The following is a 26,490-nucleotide window of genomic DNA, read 5'->3' as shown; positions in this document are numbered from 1 at the left end:
AAACGACATTGGTACTGTACCACAATTACAACATAATTTTGCTCTTTATTTGATCCACCACTTGTAATTATACAATGTAAAATACATAATACTTTCATTATTTTATTATTTAAAAATAATATTTATTATGCACTATTAATGTTTATTTTATAATTATAATTTTTTTCAATAATAATAATTATTTAAAAATTACTAACTCTTCAGTACCAAACAAACAAACCTTAGTCCATTGCGATTCTTTTTTTTTTTTTCTAATTTGTTATTTGTTTGCCAAGTTCAAGACATCAAGTGGCCTTTCAACTGGCTGCCGCATTTAAAATGATTTTCTTCGAATAATTTTCGGGTGGAATTTTGTTTTTGATATAAATTATGGAAAGTCAAGCGCATTAAGTTGGATTTCTTCCAAAGTGGAGTTGAATATTCAAACATGGCAGCCGCATTATCGGGATTTAAAATTGCTTTTGCCGAATCGGTAAACCTCAAATGAAAAAAAAAAAAAAAAAAAAAGATGGTCAAATGGGCAAGAAGGGCAAAACCATATTTTAATATTTCCAACACCCTCTAATCTTTGCATCATGTTACCTATCAGCATTCAGAATTTGATACACCTAAAAGGATTCAAATGTTCAGATTAAAAAGAGGGTCAAAAAGATGATCCATGAGCTTTACAGCCCAAAAACATCATCACAGGTTCATTACAAAGCCACAAAAAAAAAAAAAAATTAGTACATGAAAACTTCTACAAATCGACGGTCCAGATCGCGTCGATCAAACACGTCTCATTATCACCTGTTTATATTTACAAAACGGAGAGCAGGAAACACTTTATTGAAGACGGAGACCAACCAAAAAAAAAAAAAATTAAAACGACGGAACGATGCCGAATCCGTAAATGCTACTACTACGATCGGCCGGTTCCACTTCGAGATCCGTACGCTTCGCGAACCTCCCTTTGATCCTCGGCCTCATCTCCGCATACGCTTTCCTCGAAGCGTACCGTATCGTCTTCTCGAACTTTCGATTCTTCCTCTTCTCTCTGTACCTCAACACCCTCGCCTCCCTATCCGCTGCCGAAATCTGCACCACCGTCTGATTCCCTGCCTCCACCCCCACTCCTTTGCCGTACGGATTCGTTATGTCCGTCATCGCACTACTTCCATCTGGCACCACTCCCACCTCCAACGATGACGACGACACCTGCATCCCCCACAACTCCATTTATATTATTAATGCAATTTTTTAAGATAAATAAATAAATAAATAAATAAACAACAAAAAGCAAAGTAAAACGAGTCTAAATAAACAAAAGGGAGGAGGAAGAAAAAAGTTAACTTACACTCTGACTGAGGCACTGCGAGTGAGAGTTGTAGCCATAACCGTAAGATTTGGAGCCTGGAAAATCGAGGTCAAAGCATGCATCGTTGACCAAATGGCCGTTAGCGTTAACGTTTCTGGTTTGTACGGGAACAACACCGTCAGTGCCCGAACTGTTTTGCTCCTGGGCTTCTAGCTTCGTATCCACATGCCCGTAATCTAAATCCAAATACGGATCCATATCCGGGAACACATACGGCTCCTGCGCCTGACCCGTGTTCAAATCCGCCACCTTCGGGATCGGCAGCAGCCACGAAGCCGCCTCTGCTTCCTCCCTGCTGACGTCACCGCTTCTCCCGTCGACGTGGTCCAAGTAGCGGTCTTCGTCTAAGAAGTTGACTACTCCGCCGTTGCCTTGCTTGACGGCAGAGGAGTCGACTGAGTCGTAGAAGGGTGTCACGGGGACTCGCTCGTGGCGCCGGGCCAGTGGGTTGGCGGAATGGATGTCGCGGTCGCACGTGACGCAGAGCGCCGCAGCGTCTGCCTTGCACGTGACGTGGGCCGGCGCCTGCTCACACACCTCGCAAACCCAGACACGCGCGTGGCGCGACGCCAGCTTGTTGGCCGCGTGGATTTTGGTGTCGCAGTTGACACACAAGAACGCCGAGTCGGCCCGGCAGAACACAGTCGCCGTTGCCGATTTGCACGAGTCACACAGCTTGGATGCCATTTCTCTCAACGCAACGAGTCAGTTCAAAAATTTTAAAACACTCTCTCTCTCTCTGACTTGGTCTCTGTGTAGTTCGCCCTTTTCGTTTATTACACAAATGCTGAAATTTCCGACTCTTGCGTAGAGTACATGGGCTAGGTGTTCAGACTCGAGAGTAAACAGTCAGTGTCTTAGCTATCTGGTGGGACCAGGGAGATCTGGAGAATACCCAATGAGAGGAAGCCACATGGTCGAGGCTTAGCCAGATAAATGGATTGTATAGAGGCTTGGACGTGAAAATTGAGTTTTGCGAGGGGATTAAACGAAGGAGCTGCTGTCGCGTCGGTATTAAGAGTCGGGACCACGTTGAGGCGATGACATGGATTTAAATGGAGTAAATAAGATAAAGATGGGGGGGCAGCATAGCAAAGGGACAAAAACGATTGAATGAATATTGACAATGGCTGTGGGTGTGGGAGTGGGAGTGGGACCCACAGGCATTGCCACAACTCAAGAATTGGCAATCGAGTAGTGAAGGGACGGATGGAGACGGAGGGTGGTGACCACTGACCACCATATCCATGACCGTGTCATGACTATGGCTTGGCAATGTGGTTTGGGATGCAAGGTTATTGTACGATGTGTAGCAGCTGGACACTGTTCTGGGGTGTGCCTTTTAATGTAATTTTGATCATGATAGCTAGGGTCAGGAATTAATAGTAGTGGGCCGTCCTAATAAAAAGACTGATTAATTTGATCGGAACGTTTTACGCATTGGGATAAGGTTCATACTTAGGGATGGTAATTGTACCCGTAAATCCGCAAACTCGTCCAAACCCACCCGCTAAAACCCGCCCGTTGCGGGTAATTTTATCCGTTACGGGCGGGTTTAGTATTATAAATTAAAACCCGCACATGGATGCGGGTGGGTTTGGTATTAACCTTATATCCGGTGGATACCCGCATGGATATCCACCAAACCCGTAATATTTTTTTCAAATATTTTTAATTCAATTTTAATCTAAAAATGTATAAAGAAAATAATGTCATTAATTAAATTACCAAATAGCCAAAGGCTCAAAGTTGTGTATGTGGCCTATATCATATTCTAAAGTCATAATCTAAAGAAAACTAAAGACATTTTCTTTCGAATTAGTATTTGAAAATATTAATCTTAATTATTATTATAGGCATTGTGTTGGATGGGTGCTTATGGTGGTGAATGAAATGAATATCTTCTCTTGGAGCTTGTTTTAAATGATAATATGAAATGTAATTATTATTTTTAGATACTAGTTTGTGTTTTTTAAATGGATTTGTGTAATTTATACTTAAATTTGAGAATTTGTGTTGAATTGATGTGGAAATTTTAATTTTTCATTTACATTATTTAAATATAAAATTGAGTATGTTATATGGAATTTGAGGTTATTATTATAAATTTATATATTAAACATTTGTGATTTTAAATACGGAAACCCGCAAAAAATCCGCCGGATACCATTGCGGGTTGGTAATTGTTAAAACCCGCTGCGGGTGGATTTTTGTAAAAAAATTAAAACCCGCTGCGGGTTGCGGGTGGGTTTGGTAATTTAAATTTTGTGCGGGTTTGGGTTTGGTAATGGCAAACCCGCTGCGGGCGGTGCCCATTGCCATCCCTATTCATACTTCATGTTTTAAGGCTGAAGGTGTGTGTGTATTCTCGCCCAATAATTAATCCACTAAAAAAGTTTAGGTAGGTTGAACTTACCGTACTAGCATGTTTAAGTTGTGATGAAATTCACCAACCACCATTTGATCGTTGATAATGTGCACTCAATTGTCTTTTTTTATTTAATGAAATATCCTTATTATTTAATCAAAACTATCAATTTTTAAGAATTATACTTACCTATCATTATCAGCATCAATATTTATTTTATAAATAGGGTTTTTTTTTTATTACTATAAATAGGGTTTTTATTTCACCATGCACACGCACAGAACCTAAAGTGGTAACGCGTCGCGCGCATATGACAAAAATACAATAATGAAAAAAAAAAAAAAAAACACATTTTTTTCATCTGGCCATGTGAAAATCTCATTCATACAGCGTGACGCCCACAAAATTGGTAAAAATTGAACCACTTTAAAAGCAGCCGTACGTACAATCAATAAACCAGAATGATGAAAGTTAAATCAGCTTTGGATAGACTGTGTGCAGTGCCCAGCTGTTAAAAGTTACATCATGCATGTGTCACAAGGTTGGAGTTTTCCACTGCTCCCCTTTTATGGGACAAAACTACCTTACAGATTCTGTATGTAACAACTCAATGGAAATTAGTCTTGTATCAGCTAAATTCCAACAATTTTTCCTCTCTCCTGCAACGCGTGGATGCTCCTCATTTGCTACGTTACATACAGAGTCTGTAACGTAGCAAGGTCCCCTTTTATAAAGACTACTTTCGTTCGGTTCAACTTCACAAGGTTGGAGTTTTCTTCTCAAAAAAAAAACTTCAATAACAACTCCACCCATCTCTCTCTCTCTCTGGGTCTCCCCTTTTCAATTAGTCCTACTGCAACAGCTAAAAAGTCTTTGGGAGTTGAAAATTGAACCATTTGCTTTTTCGGGCGTTCATATGAAACATAAGAATACACTTCACGTTTACACACAAGGGCAGGTTACATGATTGTTGTGTTTCAACATTGCTTTTATTGCCTACTCAAGTCAAGTGAGGGAGGGTCAAGCAAGGGTTGTTTGCGATTGAGATACTGTGTAGGTGGGGCAGAATCATTTAGCAATTAAGCAGGAGTGTGTAGAGGAAAGAGTTATATATCCAAGCTGCATCCTACAAGAGCTAATGTGGGTAGGAAGTCCCAGTAAAAATCCAGTGTTTACAAAACATTTTATGCGCTCTCAAAGTTAAATTGAATCAAAAGAGAACCAAACATACCCCAACTGATTGAAGCACACTACTAATGCACGGACGACATGTTCTTTCATGAAGACTAAGAAGAGTTTTGTTTGGCACCAATCTTTCCTACTAAGGCTACAACATCCAACAAAAATGAAGAAAAAGGAAGAAAATAAGGCGTGTGCTTCACTTTCTCGGCCATAATGAGTATCTAATATCTTTCTCCCATTAATCATCTTTCTACCCCACTTTTTGATCAATAGAAATGATACAAACTCCAACTATTAAGGGAAGACCATATTGGAATTGAAAGATATGGAAATCCAATCATACCCAGCAGCGGTGATACCACTTGTCAGTCCTGGACTGGAGATTGACATCTTGACGGTATGCTTGCCCCATAAATTTCACAAATGAAGTTAACTGCCTCCAGACTTGAGAGTATTACTCAACCTGCAGTTTAAGTTATCATTAACCAAATGTCAAAATAATCACAAAAGATTTCACTAACAGGCAAGAAACATAGATGCAATGCTGAATTTAAGATGTCAGTAGGTGCAAGTACATTTCCCAAGTTTTAAATAGATGACTTTGTTCACAACCAATCTCAATTGGAGCTTCAAGAATGAGCATGCACCTCCACTTTCCAACAAGAAAGAGAAATGGTGTAAGGAGGAACAACGTTAATACAACTATATCTCAGTAGGTCCTATAAAATCTAGGTGACAGTGGCACCAAAAGCAGTAAGAAACCAACTTGAATGAACTTTAATAGTAGAAAGCTCAATCAAGATTACTTATAGCGTGTAAAATGAATTCAGTCGCCAATGCAAATGCCACATTTCAGACAGCCGGATAGGGAACAATGCTTACCAGTCCATGCCTTCAAAGAGGCCTTCACCCTTTATTGCACAAGTTTTAAAAATGGCCCACTGGCGGTTTTTGATTTTGTGCAACTCCAAGGCCTCAGACACAGCAGCATCATCAAGTGCACCAGGGAGGTCCTGTTCATATGAGAAACGCTTCAACATTAAGAATTATTTTTTAAAAAAAAAAGTTAAGAGATTCCCGTTGATGACTATTTTTTAGCCACGATCGAAATTAATTCAGCGCATTCCCCTTCTAAGCAAGATATCTGGATAATGGGAACTCTAATGTAAAGCAGCTAGAGTAATAAACCAATTTCAGAATTTAAGGATGTATGTAAATGTCAAGATTTTCGAAATAATTAATTGTTGAGAATAGAAAAGAAACAATTGTGACCTGCTTGTTAGCGAAAATGAGGGCAACTGCACCTTTCAGCTCTTCCTCCTGTCCAAAGGTGAAATGACATACATAAACATTTTGATAGCCCATTAATCTTTGAGAAGATCATGAGGTTTCACTCAAAATAAAAGCATGCAAGTTATTCACAATTTACGGCAAATACGAGATGATAAATTATTGTCCCTGACTCAACAGGAAACCAATGAGGCAGATTATTTCTCTTATTTTAAATTTCAAAGCTTTAACGAATCTGGCTAATAAGAAAATCATAATGAAAAGTAATGTTAACAAAATCTAATGGTCCAAGACTCCAGGTCCAAGTATAGTACGCCAAATGCTATGTTCAAGTTGAGAGGGAGATCCAATCTTAGCAGTATACCATACAGCAAACCACCAACATGCATCACCAGCTAATTAGCCTTTAAATCTATGAACCAAAAGGCAGTAAATAGGAATTAATTATAAATATATCATCCTTTACTTATTGCTGGTGGTATAACTATATACTTCTAAAATTGCATGAGAATACCTCTAAAATTGCATGAAATTCCTCTTTGGCTGTTTGAATTCTATCAGTGTCACTTGAATCAACAACATATATCACAGCTTCAGTATTTGGGAAATAGCATCTCCAGTATGGCCTGTAAGAAAAGGAAGGTACAGAAATCTACCTCAGGAAAAAAATTATGAGGTCAGTTGTTTGGAGTGGCACACCATTTACTGCATGCTGAATCGCTCATTCAGAAAGCAAAAAATATAAATAAATATGATCATTGGAGAGACAAGCAGCTTTTAGTGTCTATGTGGCATCTATCGCATGGTATTTAGAGATAAAGCCAAGAAGCCTGATTACCATTTAATTAAAATTTCATCTTAAATCAATATTGCCAGGCATTTACTTGCAGGTTCAGAACAGAAAATACAGAAACAATACTCTCAAAAAGAAGCAGAGTACAAATGGATTACCTTATGCTTGTTTGCCCACCTGTTGCAATAAACCACTAGTCAATTCAACTATGAAACAAACATGAACACTTCAGCTGCATAAAAACGTAATGACTTAAATGTAACAACTGAACCTCTTTCAAGAACCTTAAACCCAACACGAGAACAGTTGAGAGTGTAAACCACTATGGAAACTTATGACAGCTCAGTTAACTCAAATTGACCTTACTTATGCTATTAAAGCAAAATCCCAATGGGTTTAACTAAGATATGGACTAAGGGTATTGAGAGGTTTTGATTATTAATCCAAAGTCGCTGTGGAATGAAATTGCTGATTGTCAAGAACAAGTGTGTGGATAGTTAGTACATATTCAAAAGGTAAGTAGAAGCGCAACAGTTACAAACATAAAATAAATAAGATTCACTCAACTACTCAGTAGCATAATCAAAGGGTCTTCTCGCATGGTTGCTATCGATCAGTTTAACCGATGAATTGTAGTAAAAGGTTATGAAAGAAAATAATTGACTTACCTAAATCCCAAACTTGGAACTTGATGTTGTTGTACTGTACCGTTTCAACGTTAAACCCAATTGCTACATCCAATCAAAATCAAAAACAAAAATGCCAAATCAAGTGGCCCATCAGAACAAAATTAAGTACTAAAACTAAAGCTTGGAAATTGTTAACTAAAATAAAACCTACTTGGTATTGTGGACACTACTTCTCCCATTTGTAGCCGATCTGTATCACACAAATTCCCAAAATTATCAATAAAAAAAGAAAAACCTAAAACATGGGTACAGGGAGGGTGAGAAGTTACAGAGGATTGTGGTTTTGCCGGCATTGTCGAGACCGAGTACCAGGATTCGAGCTTCTTTGTTGCCGAAGAGAGAAGAGAACATTCTACTAAACATTATGCCCATTTTTTTGTTCTGATTTTGTAGCTGTCAATCGCTGGGGATATTGCTCCTCCTAATCGATGGTCGATTAACTTTCGTAACAGCTCACTCGAAAAAACTGCTTGTTTATACAAATGGAAAACGAAATTTTGTAACTATTGGAAACTGATTTTTTAATATATAAATTAGGATAATTTTTAGGGACCTCCCCTGAGGTTTGGTGTATTGACACTTAGATAGAAAGTATGACCGTAATTTTAAAAACCTCCCCTGCCGTTTGTATTTGCATCCAATAACTGTTAGTGGATCAACAAAATGACCAAACTACCCTAAGGCCAAAAAGACACGCTTGCGGCACTGGCGACCAGTAGGTTGCTGTTCGTTAATAGTATGAAATATGTATTGCTCCCAGCACGCTCATGAAATGACAAAAATAACTCACTGCATATTCACTACCTAAAAGAAAATATTGCTGAAAAAAATTTAACAATTTCTAAACTTTAATTAACAAAATCATACTTGCTTCAAACAATTCAAAAATAAAAATGATATTTCTATCACACAACACTCGATTTTTAACATTTTTTTGCGATCAAACCCACCTAAATCTTAAATTGTAATCATAAATAAGATCCCAAAAATTAATTTCACTTAAAAAAATCTCAATTTTTTCATTTTAATTTTATTATAAACATTTGGAATTTATTTGCAATTACAAAGCTAAAACCCATTTTTTTTTAACATATAAATCACAGAACACAACTAAATTATAATATGCAATGGTTTGTTTAGCTAGTACGAATCAAAGTTGATACATGCAGCAGCTTCTTCAACAAATCAAACAAAACATTAAATCCATTTTCAAACACAACATCGAATCAACCAAAGGCTCTAAATTTGACATGCATTGGGTTATTTGGATTTTTCACCTACAACAAGGTTTAATCACTGCCATGTCCCTCATCGATCGCCAGCAATGGTCACTCAACGACACCATTTTCCCGTTGTTGTCACTTTCCATTTATAACTCTTCTTTGGAACTGGGGCTTCTTCAGATCTGAGCTTCATTTGGTGAGGTCAAAGGCAAAAAGAAAAGAATCTGGTTTGAGACTGTTAATTGGCTTGGGTTTGGTAGATGAAAGAGAAGATATGTCCAAGCCATTCTTACAACCAATTGATAATAAAGTGCTGCAGTGGTCACATCTCTGTCACGTGGTTACTTTTAATTTTTTCAATTTAAAATATCTTTTTACAAAATTACCCTCATATATTGACAAGATACCAAATGGAATACAAACGGCAGGGGAAGGCTTTGAAATTACGGTCATACTTTCTATTTAAGTGTCAATACACCAAACCTCAGGGGAGGTCCCTAAAAATTACCCATATAAATTATGTGCCTTACAACTAATTCCAACTTAATAGATAACGGGTCGTTTGTCAAGAGAGAAATAATACGTCATGTCGTTCACATGTTCATAATAAAAATGACATGTCTTTTAATATAACATAAATGTGGGATTATCTATGCTCACCATTCAGACGACATGACTTATCTATGTTTATCATATGAATGACATATCTTTTATAAATAAAAAAGATAAACGACGAGTCATATAAGACTTGCGAGTTGATTAAAGTTTTAATTAGAGTAGTGGCTATTTGCGCTCCAAAAACTTCTTTGAATACTTTATTAACATGTACACTCATATACTAATTTCAAAGAATTTAGCTTTATTTCATACTCTCTTAAAATTTCCACAAAAAGAAAGCCTTACTCAGACTATTAAAATTTATACAAATAAAACTATTCAAGACGCTCAATTTTAAGAGATTTAGCACATACTTCTAGATTTGAACCGATGACATGAGGATTTTCAGTCCTTTGCTCTACCACCTGAGTTATTTGGACCATTTCTGACACTGTTCCATAGGATACGACTGATTAACTAATATTTCGGGTTAATTTTGTCCTGCCCCCAAATGTTTCAACATTTTTCGCCACGCACCCATATGTTTCGACAATACTCACTCCACACCCAATTCCGTTAATTTGACCGTTATGTTTAACGGAGCTATTTGAAATTTAAGTAAATGTCTGAAATACCCCTTATCTTGAATTAGAGAAAAATAAAATGAGATAAAATGTTAATTTAATAATTAATGTTTACATAAAAAATTTTATTTAAAGGTAATTAATAATAATTCCATCAATTAAATTATCAAATAAATTTAATTTATCATCATCAAATAATATTTAGGATATGAATTTCCAAATTTGCCCTTTGACCGTTAGAATAAACGGTCAAAATAACGGATTTGGGTGTGGAGTGAGTATTGTTGAAACATTTGGGGACGCGGTGAAAAATGTTGAAACATTTGCGGGCAGGACAAAATTAACCCTAATATTTCCAAATTTAATGTTGGTTCATTGGAACCATATAAACCGATACCCAAAACTCCTATTAAAAGAAAAACGGAGCCTCCTGCCGTGTACAAAATAAATTTTGTGGCTGAATAAAGGCGTTTCTTTCCACCCCACACGGACAGAAGTAGATAAACGGGAATTAATTCTAATTCCCACATGATGAAAAAAAGTAAAAGGAATTCTAGAACATCGAACCATTAGAGCTATTAGTAACTACATAGAAAAATTTTCCATTAATGAAACATAAAGATGTAAATCTATTGAAAAATAAAAAATACTCATGTCAAATGAAATGGTTGTTACTATATGCTCCAATAATGAATTATTGGTTTAACTGAATAACTAAATAAAATAGATTAATTATTCTCTTCGTCTTAGGTCAATAAAAATAAGGTTAAGTCAAGATGACTTTAACAACGTTCATTAGTTGATTGTTTTTAAATATAAGAAATAACAACTTGTTATAACTACACGTTGCTAAATGTAGACATACATCAAGAAGCAGTTCCGCACAAAGTTGGAACATTTTTTAACATCGCTTATGCTCTCGTTGTTAATTATTAGGACTTTTTACCAACATGCTTTTTCAGAACATTGTGAAATTAAAAACTATTAGCATCGTGCCTATTTGCAAGTTGTTGAAAAAGTTCACGACAACATTTTTTTTTTAACCTTGCCAAATATTAAATTTTTTTTCACAACATACTTCCACCGAACGTTGTAATTGGGAAAGATTTTGATATTGTTAATTAAATAGAGTTTTTAAAACAATATTAATATTGCAACTTTTTATTATTTATTGATTATTATTATAATAAATTATAGAAATTCGTTTTTGACACAAACTGTAATAAATAAAATTTTAATTACATTAGTTTAGTTTAATAAGTTTTATCTTTACGATTTTATTAACCAAATACAAATATTTGGCTAGGCGACTATTTTAGCACCTAGTTTAAAATTTTTTAATCTTGTACTTAGTAACATTTTGAAAACCATATGCCCGATCTTTCTAAGACGCTTACCACTCCAAGATTTCGACCCTTCACATATATCTCTTCCTTTTGTATCAACCAGTTTTGCGAAATATTCCCAATGCTTTAGAAAACGAAAAAAAACAAAGGTGCAGCTACAGAGTATTCCCAATGCTCTAGTCCTAATGTTGCACTTGAAAGTTTTTCCCTCTCGTACAATGATGAGGATTGAATCATGGACTTCGGGGAGACCTTTGATCAAACACCTTGCATATACTAACAGAAAGCAATCTCTGCTATTTGGTAGATTGTTTTTTAATGAACTCTCTAACTTCATTAAAGCGGTTCCCCCCAAAAGAGTAGAAAGTGTGAAATGTATTCGGATTCTCATTCAATCAAATAAGCTTCTTTACCATATTTCTTGAATTCCTCGTAGAAACTTTTTTGCCAATCTTTTATAGGGTCAATTCCTCCCACAATCACTATGGTCGTACAAAATGATTGCTGTATTGATATCTTCATATTGGTATGGATATTTGAACTTAAGAGAGAGCCGGCAATTGACTGAGATTACAATTGACTTCTTTTAACTAATTTCTTACAAATTAAAGGGTATCATCATAAGGTAATGAATCAGCACTCATTAATACAAATCTGTTGGATTTTTTAACCTAGAATTGTTGGATTTTTAATCCAATATTGGGCTTATATATAAATAATTATGTGTTACGAATTATCATATAAGATTAAGCCCAAATTAAAAGTGATCTATTAAAGTTTTAGGTAATTTGAGCCTTAGTATATCTGATAGGGTGTGTGCTTTTAATGTGTAGAGACTTAAGAGTAATTTTTATTTTTATGATGAGTTGAAATAAAAATATCTAAAGACTACAGGAAAAATTATCTACATAAGTGATCATGATCCCTAAGTTACACGTATCGTTCTATTCTTTTTGATATCTCATCATCAGAGAGAGTATAAAGAAATTTAAAGGATTCCATGAGAGAAGGTTCTGACTTAAAAGGCTAACCGCAAAATTTTAAAAAGCAATTAAGTACTATGGATTCAAGTACGTTTTTGCATATTTTGTTATTGGTTCTTTGTGATGTAACAAAAATGTTCCTATATTATAAGTGATGGTTTTCATCAAAGGATTTCTTATTCTAACAAAATCTTCCACGAAAAAAATGATGGTATCAGAGGTTTTGACATTCTTTTTGGGGTTTTACGTATGAAGGCACTTTGCAATCGATGAAATTCGTTATACGGAGATTGACGGTGCCATCTAAGTGGCAACAGAATTTCAAGACCAAATTCGAAATGGAAATGGTAAGCTTCATTTTCCATGTGAGGTTTGAGCATGATGATTTATCATTATTAGACATTTAATGTTTCTCTCTCTCTCTCAATTCCGTTATTCAGTGAATGTGAATGCAGTCACATATTTGTAGTAGAAATGGTGCATTGCTCTCTACAAGAAAGCCAATTCATCATCACCCCCAAGATACGTTGCTGTTCACATCACTCTTAGTCCATTATTTGAACAATTAATGATAATCTCTCAACTAACTTAGTTATAACCATTCACTAACTGTTTTAATTGTGAAGGCCTACTACCCTCAAGTTATCTTGCTGCTGGCAAATGATACTTATCTAACTTAAGCCCCACCCGAATCCCACTAGATATAAAAAAATGGCACGTGTTTTGAATGTGGGTTAATTCATAAATGGCAGTGCCAAAAGAAAAAGTAAGATATTTTATATGGGTTTTGCCAAGAGAGTTGTTTTATACTATAAAAAATTATACCTACACCTCTAAAGTTTGATACAATGAACAATTAAACCCTTTTAAAAAATAAATTGCTAGACTTCTGGTAGGGGTAGGACTTTTGGTTTTTAGTTTAGTTTTTTTTTTTCGGTTCCAATCCATTCGTGTTCAGGAATTCAATCCAAATGGGTTGGAAAATTATTTCAGTTCAGTGCAGCTCGGTTTCAAATTCAGTTCAGTTCGATTCGTTTCGAATTCATAATTTGGTTTGGTTTCGAGTTGTGAATTTCAGATTGTAAAATGGTTTGGTTTGAAAAACGGTTTGGGTTAATAATTTGGTTCGAGTTACTAACTCGGTTTAGGTTAATAATTCGGGCCAAACCAAGAATACTAAAAAATAAACAAATTAAACAGCAAAATAAGATAATGATAAAATATTCAACAAATGATGAAATATTCAGGTTAACAAAACACCAAATTCCACATCAAATTCAAAACATTCCACTAAAAATTACAACAATAAATGAAAATAACAATGAAGAAAATAGCTTCCAATTCTAAGTCGTGAACTTAATCCACGTAAATAAGAACAACCATAAAATTATTGAATTAAAGTAAAACCATCTCCATTTCTCCATCAACAACCACAAAATGATGAAGCAAATCAGTCCATCAGGCAACAATTAACCTCCACCAAACAAGCATCAACAATTAATCCCCACCAACCTAAACACAAAAAATATATACATACACATATATAAGGAAGAGTACAAGTGATACAAACTATTTGGTCCATTGTTTTGGGGTGGGGATTAGATCTCAACCTACGTGGCCTCCACCTCATATTTGAGAGTTAACCTAAATTCTTACATCAATAGTAATTTATTATGATTCTCTTATCTCCATCCAAATAGATGGAATTCGCAAATGAAATGTGTCTAATCATCAATTTTCAAAGAAGTAAATTTTGACAATCTATTTCTAAAATGCAGCATATCTATTTTAGAGGTAATCTTTAAGACTTGAGTGTCTTTTTCCTATGTATTATGTTAATTAAGATATATAACTGATGAATTTTTTTTCCCTAACTTTAAATAAAAAAGTTATAAATAATGATTAAATTTATATATGTTTAAGATTATTTATCAAATCTATATTAACCACCATATTCGACATATTTTGATCCCAGTTACTTGGGTTTGCACATAATAAAGCTATGTAAGTTTCCGAAAGATATTTCAAAGCGTTTAGGTGAAGTTCAAATTTATCACCATATCAAATCAAGTTTTGAGTCTATCATCTCATATTCAAAATTCCTTTAGACACTTCCAAAAATATAATTATTGTTATTGCTAGTGTCGTAGAAGTTTATTAGGACATATAAATATTCGATATGTTCTTGTGATTGTGAGCATAGATAACATTTGGGGATCTACAGATGAAAAGGTATCATTTTCTTAATAACTTGCAGCAACAAGCTTGATAACCTATGCATTTGCCATTATAGCCTTTCCCATATTCTCTAAAGCACGAGTCATCACATAAGAACTTCGAGCACTTGGAAAGCTGCAGAATTGGTTGGTCGCAAGTTTCTGCCTCAACAAACATTGTACCTGTACAAAATTGAACGACCAAAATTTAGCTGAAGAAGTATCAAATAAATCTTCATTAAGGCTTTTTGTCAAATAGTATAAATATGACATATTATAAATCAACCGAGACTTAAAGATAATTTTTTTTTTTCTTTTAATAAGTGCTTACCCATTGAAGCCATCATGAGGAAGATAGCAAAGAAGCCAAAGGCGATTCTCATTTCCTTAACTTTGTGAATTAGCAAATGAATTTGCAATGTTTGCTGTGGCTCTCAATAAGCTATCGGAGCCAAGTTATTTATACTTGAAATTACTTGGGACATGCATACGCCGATGAGCACATACATTTATTAAGGTTGGCATTTTTCTACTTTCAAGATCATTACTTAATTTTAAAAGTCTAGTTGTGTCTTTCTCTTGTAAGTTTCTTCGAAATACTTCATTAGTTGAATCTATCATCATAATGGAAATTTCAAAATGTCTAGTACTACTCCAAACTAGAGCTTCAATATTAATTTGGGAAACCATGGCTATATATTTAAATTAACCATCCATTTCTAGAGCTCTATATGGGATATCCCGACTCTTTCTACTAGCCCTTCACTGCAAGAGTAGGTTTGAATGATGAAAAAAAAAAGTAACCTGATCCTCTATAAAGAAAGTAACGTATCCTCTATATTGGTCGAGCCTACAACCCTTGAATTTTTATTATATCTGAATCATAGAGACTTCGGATCTAGCTAGAAGAATTAACATCAGAACACACACACACAAACCAACCCCCGCCACCCCCCCACAAAAAAAAAACACCCGAAGAAAGAAGAAATCAATATTTGGTTTGACACTTGTTAATCTCATCACGTTATTCTCTTTCTAATTATAATATTATTTCTATTAATTTGGAAGACATTAATTAATTGCCGGCAGATTCTTGTGAATGGTGCACAGATTTGTTGAAAGTTATAAGTAGGTTTTTCTTTTCCGCAACGTATCAAATACTGTGTTAATGCAAGAGACTACTAATAACGACGTATCAGAAAAGTTTACGCGTACATATATTGTCAATAGATTTTTGGTTGGTTTGCTCCAAGTTAACTTTTAGATTACAATAAGGCCATTCAGATTGATCTGCAATTGCTTAAGAGAAGTGTCTCTTTGGTCACATTCTGAAAATTAATCTCTTCATTTCTTTATTATTAGCCAATCGAGTTCATGATATATTTCCCTGGTAGCCTAATATTTCTTTTGTTTTTTTATCACTTTTTATAATATTCCATTACTTCTTAATTTCATTTTTTTTCCAGAAAATTCCGTCCCAGCCATAAAACGAAATTAACCTTCCTTTTTCAGTTTTTGCTAAAGTTTTGACGTCAAATAGTAATGGGATATTATAAAAACTTGAGGGAAGTGACAATCTCCCATATTTTCTCGATCAAAACTTTTGCCTCTTTGGGAACTAGCTGTTCGTGCAATACTCAAATTGGTTAATGTATGAGACCTGAGACGTGTGTTATTTGATCATTTTGCCTTTAATTTGTTCATTAGAGAGGGATTCCGTGAAGGGTTGGCTGATTAGAGTTTAGAGAGATTAATGTTATTAATTATCATTAATACTTCATTAACGATCATTGCTGTCCTAATAGTGCGCTTCAATTAATGCTCCTTAATTTATACAGGCATATAATTACATAGTGATAAATAAAGAATCTAATTGTTCACTTAAATTTACAAAAACCACACTCACCACACATAATGAGAAGGGTCTGTCTACTTTATGATAATTGTTCATTATGGTCGTCACAAGTTTTTTCATTATTGGCTAAAATTTGTTATACATACATACATACATACACACATACACACACACACACACACACACACACACACACACACACACACACACACACACACACACACACACACACACACACACACACACACACACACACACACACATATATATATATATATATATATATCTTGAGTGTTTTTACAAGAAACAAATTTCATATAAATATATGAAACAAAAAACTTGTGATTAGTTGGTCATGAAAAATTTGTGACCTTTGCAATCATTGTAACATACACTAGTTGTTAGGTGGTATTTTGCGTCTAAGAAATGGGCCAAAATGTAATGCAATTACGACATTGTTGCCATTAGTTTTAATGATATCGACAACCATCAAGTAATTAACTGGTAATTTTATTCATCATGAACTAAGGCCCCTGAGGCTAATTCAATTGAATTTACATTAGCATGTAAAAATCACTTGTTTTTGCAACAACAAACATATCTATCTTTGCAGAAACCAAAGACATTAGGACCGTGGAACTTTAACACAGCATTGAATGCAGACATCTTCTGTACAAAGAGCCAAGCATGGCTGATTAGCTTGGCCTTGTCCTAATGTGGTTACCTGCAGTTCCCAAACAGATTAGTATTTGTTTTATAACTAGGACATTCACATTTTTATTGAAAAAAATCGGATGAAGCTAATAATAATAATAGTAATTATAAATCACATACTTCAATTTTATACTTTTATTTTTTAATACATTGAAATTCACAATTCTTCACCTTTTAAGTCCGGTCTACATTTTAAAATAAGGTTAGGACTAACTTAAAGTAAAGGAAAAAAGGATATCTACATCCCTAAAATTTGGGAAAATAGTCATCAACACCATCTAAGTTTTTCAAAAAGGGTCATCAAGACCACCTTTTGACCATACTACCCTTTACCTGTATTATTAAAAAAAAAAAGACTAATGTTTTATAATAAATAAAATTAGAACATTAAAATTAATGTAGTAATATGTACATTTTAAAATAATTTCAATATTTAAAAAATATTTTAATAGTTTACAATCTATTAGAAATATTTTATTATATTAAACTAAATTTTATAATAAATAGAGCCATGATATAAAAATAAATGTATTAAATTTTAAATTATTTTGAATATTATGTAAAATAATAATTTTAACATCATTAGTATGGGAGATTTTTTTCATTGTAAAATGTGTACAATGCAAATATTTATTTAAAATATCTACAATAAATAAAAATATTATTAAAATAAATATAATAATTTACATATTTCCGTTAGTTTTATTACTTTGATCTAACTCCATTATTGCGAGTTGACCTTCATTGCCGCCGCCATTACACTCCTCACCAACATATCTAGTAGATTCGACCATCATTGCTCTGAATCATGGCCATCAATTGTTGGCCACACGAAACCTGAAAGTTCACCCTTATTTATAGTTTTTCCATTGTGTGAAAACTTAACAATAAATGGCAAACTATCATCGTTACCCTCATATTTATCATGTACTAAACTTAATGATCATCTTTACCCTCATATTTATCATGTACTAGACTTGCTCTTGATAAATTTCTTCATTGGGTGGATAAGGTTGAGCACTTGTTTATAGCTTTGTGCACTCCCTAAAAAAAAAAGTATTAGTTGATGCTTGTAAATTTAGAGTAAGTATTTCAAATTGGTGTGAACAGTTACAAGAGTTTTGACTTGACTAAGGAAAATGCAAAATTCGATCATGAAACTGTACGAAGCGTATTTTGCAATCCAAGTTTATTCCTCTTGATTATTGCTTGATACAACAAGGAATGAGATCAAATTTTAATTATCCTCATGAGTTTGAACAATTTTATGAGCGTACACATTATTATGAATCTGAGGAGCATACAGTTATAAAATTTTTGAAAGGACTACATTTTATATTTAGGATAAAGTGCTAACATACACTATCTATACAGTTCATCATGCAATTCATTTAGCGACGCAAATCAAGTCACAATATCAAAAGAGACTTCAATGATGTTATTAAAAAAATTGATGAAATCCAAGATTTAATTAAGGAATGTCATGTTTCGAAGATGGTGTTTGAAGATGTACCAATAAGTTCACCTATTCTTGAGGTACAATTTATTATTAATTTAAAGTTTCAATCTAATAATTTGTGCCAGAATGTGGATGATGTTTCCTTAAAAGACAAGATTGGTGTTGAAGACACTGAGATAATCGATATAGTTCTACCTATTCATATTGAAGACAAGAAGGTTGTGCTTGAAGAAGATTTGATTATAAAGGTAAAATTTGTTAGAGAGCACATTAAGCGACAATTGGGGAAAGGCTAAATCGTTGTTCATTCTTGGAAGTCTTCATTCTCTCAAAGAATGTATAAGTAAAGGAAATTAATGAAGTATGAATTTTTCAAAATTTCATGAAAGATCAATGCGCAAGCTTTCATGTTCGAGTTACAAGATGATTTGCTGTTACACTACAAGTTTTGTTGTCCAAACTATATCCAAACTCAGGAATGAGTTTTTAAGAGGGGGAAACTAATGTAGGATATTATTTTAGGATTTTAGAATTCTATTATTTTAAGTCTTTTGATATTTTCAATTTTTGTTAGATTCAATTATGGTATGTGTTTAAGTCTTTTATTTTTTATATAATTATGATTTAGTTTATCTTTTTAACTTAACATGGAGAAGTGGGTTTACCCTATTATAAATAAGGAGGTCTTGTCATTGTTAGTTAAACTCAATTATTCAATAAAAACCCCTGTTTTAAAATTAGCTTTGAGATTATCTATCAAAATCTCTTTTGTAGAGTTATTTAGATTAGACCATTATCTAATCTTACTTAAAGCATTATAAAAAATCTAATTGAGTCATTTGGATTAGAATGAAATCTAATCACATTTTGATTAGTGTTGCAAAAGTGTGTGGTTGAACAATTACTAATATTACGGTGACTGCAATTTCTGGAAAAATATAAATGTGGTGTAAACAAATGCAAAGAAAAAAAAACAATAATTTTACGTGGTTCGGCGTAATGTCTATGTCCACAGGTAAAAGACTGGAAGATAATTTTACTAATAATGAAAATTTACAAAATTAGGAAAAACTCTCAAAACTCAATACCCAATACACCCAAATGGATCCCCTTAACACCCAAGAAAATCGTCCTCTAAAACTCACTTAAATAAGCTTTGATCTCACAATTTTTTTGGATGAAAACAAATGAACAATGACCCTTCTATTTATAGGAAGCATTGCTCACCTACCACATGCTTCAATTTGACTAATTGGCCAAATTAATAAATTTGGCAATCGGTGCCAATTTTGTCATGCAATGTATGCTTACTTTCTCATGCAATTATTCAATTTGCATGCTTGACTTTTCAACAATTAGAGCGTAGTCTAATCACATTAGTTTGGTCCAATACTAAAATGATATCTAGTATTTATCTATGTTATCAATTTGCTTTTGCTACCTCGCTCAGGCATCGGGTCAATTAAGTTACTGTGATCGTAAATAAAAACAGGCATTTGAAAAGGGAGACGTTTGCTGATCATATTGCCTTTGTCCACTCTGTATACTCGTTTACTCAATCTTATCATGCGTGTCTATACCTTATATTTATGTCACGGTCCTAATGTTTCTGGGAGATGAAAGTGATTAATTTAAGGAATATTTTAACATCATGCGATGATGGGTTTTACTAACGTTAACTTTCCGTATATAAAATCGGAAAGATAGTCCATGGAAGAAATGGGCCAAAATGTAATGTCGTCATGACAGGCTGCACAATTGTTTCTCTAGTGATTGCCTCAGCAAGTAAACTGATAGCATATAGCATCGTTACCATCGTCAGTTCATCAGTGAGGATATTTACTCGTTTAAAATATGAATTTGAAACTATATATACATGTGACGCTCTTCGAATCTGTAGGGCTCTAGGCTATGTACGATATATATCAATTCTTATTGCAATAGCAAACATATCAATCGCGGCGGAAACCGGTAACTTTTGCATCATGCAACTTAACGCAGTAGTGAACGCATACAGAACCCGTACAAGGAAAGGCAAATCGAATAAGAGGAACCAAGCATACCTTACCTGTTCTTGACTTCTTGTTCTTGTCCTAAACCAATTGTTCCTGTTAAAAAACACACACAAAATAATAACAATAACTATATATAGAGAGTTTAAGTAAATAATCAAATTAAGGACATGAATCATATGACTGAAGAATTTAAGAAAATGCTTCGAAGGAAGAGATACGGTACAGCTTAGGAATACTATGAACAGTTTTGGCACTGCTACTGCAAGGAGAGGAAAGGAAGGTGAGATTCTCATGGTTAAGAATGAATTAAGCTAGAAAAAATTCTCAATATGAATCCATATCCATAGGCTAAGGGTTCAATTAAATTTTATTTTTTGAATATTCATTCTTATTTTGAGAATTTGGATTCAAGGGTTGGTTTAAGAGCATTGCCATTCGCGTGATATAGGATTTGAGTTTGAAACGTTTCTTTGTTCCCTATTCATTTTTTAACATTAATTTTTAATTTCGAAGATATTCTGCATCCCTTATTTATTAACCCAATTTTCCCGTGACTAAGCAATAGCTCTGTAAATGAGACAAAACTTGTGACTGGCTATTTAAGAGTTAAGACATTGCAGCCGTTGACACTAGAGAAGATAGCACATCATTTGGCTGAAATGTGACATCATTACCGCACTGTTGCTAAAACAGATGATGACAGCCAACAAGTAATTAATTAACTGGTGATTTTATTAAACATGAACTGAGGCCCTGAGGTTGATTCATCTTAAATATACATAAGCATATAAAAGTCGTCACATGTAATTTTTGCAACAGCAAACGTGTTCATCGAGACACGTACTATTAATATTAGGACCATAGAACTTAATACAGTAATCATTGCAGAGATAAGATGTACAAGGAAACGAAAAACGAATCAGAGGTTGTAAGCATTCCACATCATTAACCTGTGCTTGTCCTAATAATGTTGCACCTGCATGCAATTATCAAACTAATTAAGAAAATTAATCAATGAATCATAAGACTGAAGAAATTAAAGAATTTTAAGCTGTTAAAAAAAGCGTAAAGCAACATGCAGTCAGAGAAAATTACCCATTGAAGCAAAAAGGAAGGTAATAAAGAACAGACAGAAAGCAAAAGCGATCTTCATTTCTTCTTGCAAATGAATTTCTATTGATGTTTGTTGCGGTAGCTCTCAAGCTTACATTAGCTTAGTATTTATAAGTGAATTAGGACCACGGAATTTTTAATGTTTGCCATATTTGTTCACGTTCTCTGGATTTTCCATTAACGCTGAGGCCATTTCTTTTGAGTCTTTCTTGGCATTATTAATTAATGATATGCCCAGTAACATTTTTCCTCTATAAAATCCGTGATTTACTTTCCTTCATTGGGCAAACAGTTAAATGTCATTATTTGGCATTATGGTTGAAATTAATTATGTTTAGAGAAGCCACTTACATTAATTTGTTAATTTTTTATCAATAAAAAAATAATTAGGATTAAGTTCCTGTTGCTAATGCTAACGTTTAAAATAATTGTTATTAACTATGCGATAAAAATAATCAACTATGAAGAAAATTAATTAAACATTTAAAAAAAATTATTTTTAATGGTGTTGTGAGTTTCAAAAATAGTCGTATATATTTGAGAAATATTCTTATTGAACCGTTATAAGAACATAAATAACTAAAATGGATTTATCAATTTTATTTTTATTTTTATTATCTCTACATAATTGGTAACAGTAATAATATCTTTAAATTTAATAATTTTATTTCCTAAGAATATTGACAATTTTGAATTTTTATAATTCAAGTGAGGATATATATAGAATTAAGTATAAAACTGATTTTTCAAAATCAAATTTTGAAAAAATTACTTCATTCTTATTTTTCGAGATCTGTTGTAGGATAGAGTGATTTTTTAAAAAAATTTACCAAACACAAAACTTAGGTCTAAAATTTTTAAATCACTTTTAAAAATGAAAAATGATTTTAACAAATAAATAATTTAAACGATATTCTATACAAATTCCTTATACATTTCCAACATGCCATCAATGTAATGAAGTTATAAACGATAGGTTATGGAATTTTCACTTGGAGTAAAAATTTTACAACATATCATCTATTAGTTGAATCAATTAACGACATGTCATACAAGATCTATGAGTTGTACGATATATAATCTACATTATAAAGTTATAAATGGTAGATCATCTTGTTTTAGGTAGATTTTTGGTGGGGACAAAACCTAACTGAAACAATGAATTTATTTATGGAGATGAAGAAGAGTAGGAGGATGATAGTAATAGTTAGAGGTTCAAATATGGAGCGCAAGAGCTTGAAATGACACTTTAGACTTGCAAAATAACGAAAAGGAGGTTAGAGGTGGAGTCGGGAGTGGCTAATGACCACACTCCAACACTCACGTAAGCTATTTGAATTATTTATGGCCTTAAGAGTTTGCAATCAAAAATGGTGGCTGGAGGTTCAAGGAGACATCGGCTTTTTTTGTGGAGACTGTGTTTTTTGTTATATGTGAGAAAAGTAGAACTCAGTGTCTTTATATATGGAGTACCCCGACTACCTTGTCACGTGGGGTGTTTCTAGTTGTGATTTTACTATTCTTTCTAAGAATTTTATGTCCTTTTATCTTTTTATGATTTTTGGCCCGTCAAGAACATACCTGGGGAGCAAGAGCGGTGTTAGTGGCGTGGTTTGTTCTCTTGTACACGTGGTGTACAAAGACATGGTGGTCCAGGATACCTTTGCAAAGGCTGTTTTGGTGTGCTATCTTTTGGCTTTTGCAGGCACGACAACTGTCCTCTTTTTTTTAAACAAGATATTCTATATTTGATATTATAAAATCAACTATTCTCTTTAGGTGATGAAGATATTTCACATGGCTGACATTTTGGAAATTTGTCTTTAACCACATCGCTTTTAATATGGTGTACCCTGCGTACCAGCTCAATTATCAGGTGTATTGGTATAGGTTGGGTACCTTCTAGTGACTATTTTTAATCATACAATTTATTCATCGACACGGGGTGCTTCATTATTAATCTTCAATTTCTTCCCCAAACACATATAATGTCCACTTTAGAATTGAAATCTTACGGCATTGTCATGTATGTTCCGAATATAAAAACTACATGTCACACACCTTTCATAATTGATGAAGCTATAAATGAAAATGATTTTACTGACAAGATTTAATTTAAGAATACAACCAACCAGTGGTATATTCTACATTTATAATAACCAAAAATATATCGCATCTTTAAAAATATGCAGATTACAACGATATTCTTGACTTCGGGCTAATTTAGAATGTTGTAACTTTTAAAGTAATTGTTGTTTGTTGTGTTGTAAAAATAATTAGCTGTGAAGAGAATTAATTAAGTCTTTGGTAATTTTTTTTTTTAAAAGTATTGTGAGTTTACTGTGAGTTTTGACAGTAGTTATGGACGTTTGGTAAATTTTACTGTTAAGCTCCTGAGAGAAAACAAATGACTAAAATGTATATAATGTAGGATAAAATTTACTTATACATATAAAAACATGTACATACAATATTTTTAATTGTGTATTATAATAATTTTAACTAAAAATAAAATTTATAATATATTGATTTTATTTTTTTTATTTTTATCTAAAAAAAATTGATAATTAAATTTATAATATAGTGAAACAAATTTAATAATAATTTGACCAACAAATTGATGTTAATAAATTTATATTGATGAATTGTAATAAAAAATTATTAAAGTATTGATTTTGTTTCCAAGTTGAATAAGAATATATTTGGGTTTAGGTAATAATTTTAAGGATATTTATGAAATTGTATTAAAGGATAAAATTAATTATTAAAATTATAATTTAAAAGCTACTCATTCCCTACTTTTCTTCCTACTTTTTAAAAAAAGAGTTAATTTTGACAAAAATAATTTTAATTTTTTTTACCAAACACAAAAATTATTTTAAAATTTTTAAAATCACTTTTAAATATTCCAAAAGCAATTCCAAACTGCCCTTCCTCCCCCACGAGATTAAAATCATATTGAGCATTGAAATTGAAAAGGGCATCAAGTTATAATATTATTTTGGTCATGAATCTACGATATTATAGGACTTTATAATGAATATTACATAAATTAAAAAAAAAAAAAATCCCATCTACAGATAGCGTCACAAACAAATCCACGTACTCATTGCCTGTTAAAGCTAAGAACCTGAACCTGAACTATTACTTCTCGAATTAAATAAAAACGCGGCACCGGGTCGCCGCGCATCACAGACATCCTAGCTACTAAACATCACATGTAGCTTTCCAACGTACTGCCAACCAATCCCAACCCACCATGTGTCTCCTCCTTCCTTCCCAAGAAAATAGACATAGCCTTACCTCATCACCAATCAATGCTCCCTCCAACAAACCCCACTTTCCACCGGAATTATTCTCCGGCCACCGGTTAAGAACTAGGCCCCTCCGAGAATATGTGCCTATTGTTATTTTCTTTTGCTTTATTCTCCATTATACATCAGGAGCGAACTGATTGTATACATACATACATTTAACAAAAGATTATTCCGTTAAATATCATTTCATATTATCATATCGTATGCCATATCTCAACTTTATATAAGAAAAACAAATAAATAATATGAATCAAAACGTCCATTTGATATCTGTTATTTCTTGCTGCATTTTGCTCTCGAAACGATTTGCATGCTTCTTACTTTCTTGTTTCCACTGGGTTAAGAGAAAATATGTATTTTGATTAGTACTTAATCAAATGATTGTTCTTGACTATTAGCTTTTCTTTACTATCATTTCGCCTCCGTTTATTGTTGGTGGTATGGCTTAAAACCACAGCTGCTGTTGTGAAGGAAAGTTGTGGCTGCAAAAATTGATGGGTGTTTATTTTATGCACCACTGATTGTGCAAAACAGCCAATAAGCTAAAACAAGAGCCCTTGTTACTCATAAACATTAGCTGGAAACAACACTTCAATTCATCTCAGCAAAGTTATATTTACATTTCCCGAATTAAGAAAAAGGAAAAAGAAAGAAGACCCTAGACCTAAACCTTCATCCAAATTGAAAAAGAAAATCACAAAAAACAAAAATTCTCTTTCATGAGAATCATAAAAAGGAACTTGGACCTCACTGGTTTTGTACCTGGGGACCTTGAGTTTCTTGATTCTCTCTGTGATTATCTTCATGATCAGTCACCTCTTTCACTTTCTCACCAATTTCAAAATTTTCACCTTGTTCATTTTTATCAATCTGCTTGCCATCAACAAAAGAAGAAGGTTTGGTACAGACAGGCGTGGCCAAGAACGTTGGCTTCTCATCACCAGCCATTATAACCAAAATCTTTTCTTCATATACCTTGACAGAGTTTGCAGCATCGCCCTCTTGACCCTTGTCACCGCTTTCAATGTCTCTGCTGTCTCCGTTTTGGTCCCCATTATTATTGTTATTATCAGCGCGACCAGAAAGTTTCCAGTACGAACAAGCCAAGATCAAGAGAGCAAAAGCTATCAATCCCAGCATGGCCGCCAGGCCTCCGAAGAGATACGGCACCGGTGAGTGCCACGGTGACCGCTGTTGCGTCGCCACTGTTGCTTTTGTTATTGCTGCCGCTGCAGGTGTTGGTGCGTTGAAGCTTGCAAGAGTTCTCATTTTTCCTATTCTAAAATTTGTGTGTATGAAGAGGGGTGTGTTTAGAAATTATACGATGTGAGGCTTGGGGAGGTAAGGGGTGGAGGGGTATATATTTATAACTGGAAAAAAGCTGAAATA

At 33.6% G+C, this 26,490-nt stretch overlaps 3 protein-coding genes across 3 annotated transcripts; all 3 read right to left on the bottom strand.

The window, feature by feature from the left end:
* Nucleotides 1-614: 614 nt before the first annotated feature.
* On the bottom strand, nt 615-2,177 carry LOC102610606 (zinc finger protein CONSTANS-LIKE 4). Its single transcript, XM_006483437.4, has 2 exons — nt 1,337-2,177; nt 615-1,197 (listed from the first exon to the last, which is right to left on the bottom strand). The coding sequence occupies exons 1-2, from the start codon at nt 2,042-2,044 to the stop codon at nt 862-864; spliced, it is 1,044 nt and encodes a 347-aa protein (XP_006483500.1). The 5' UTR covers nt 2,045-2,177; the 3' UTR covers nt 615-861.
* Nucleotides 2,178-4,953: 2,776 nt separating this feature from the next.
* LOC102610299 (ADP-ribosylation factor 1) lies at nt 4,954-8,174 on the bottom strand. The gene is made up of 8 exons (XM_006483436.3): nt 7,949-8,174; nt 7,831-7,869; nt 7,659-7,721; nt 7,149-7,167; nt 6,712-6,823; nt 6,180-6,227; nt 5,790-5,920; nt 4,954-5,370 (listed from the first exon to the last, which is right to left on the bottom strand). Exons 1-8 carry the CDS (start codon nt 8,049-8,051, stop codon nt 5,337-5,339), a joined length of 549 nt encoding a protein of 182 aa, XP_006483499.1. The 5' UTR covers nt 8,052-8,174; the 3' UTR covers nt 4,954-5,336.
* Nucleotides 8,175-25,584: 17,410 nt separating this feature from the next.
* On the bottom strand, nt 25,585-26,490 carry LOC102627860 (protein GLUTAMINE DUMPER 5-like). The gene has a single exon (XM_015531718.3). The coding sequence runs from the start codon at nt 26,368-26,370 to the stop codon at nt 25,849-25,851; it is 522 nt and encodes a 173-aa protein (XP_015387204.1). The 5' UTR covers nt 26,371-26,490; the 3' UTR covers nt 25,585-25,848.

The sequence above is a fragment of the Citrus sinensis genome, chromosome 1, assembly GCF_022201045.2.
Source record: "Citrus sinensis cultivar Valencia sweet orange chromosome 1, DVS_A1.0, whole genome shotgun sequence".
NCBI classification, from domain to species: domain Eukaryota; kingdom Viridiplantae; phylum Streptophyta; class Magnoliopsida; order Sapindales; family Rutaceae; genus Citrus; species Citrus sinensis.
The sequence above is the reverse complement of the archived record's forward strand: the minus strand, read 5'-3'. Positions and strand labels throughout refer to the sequence as shown.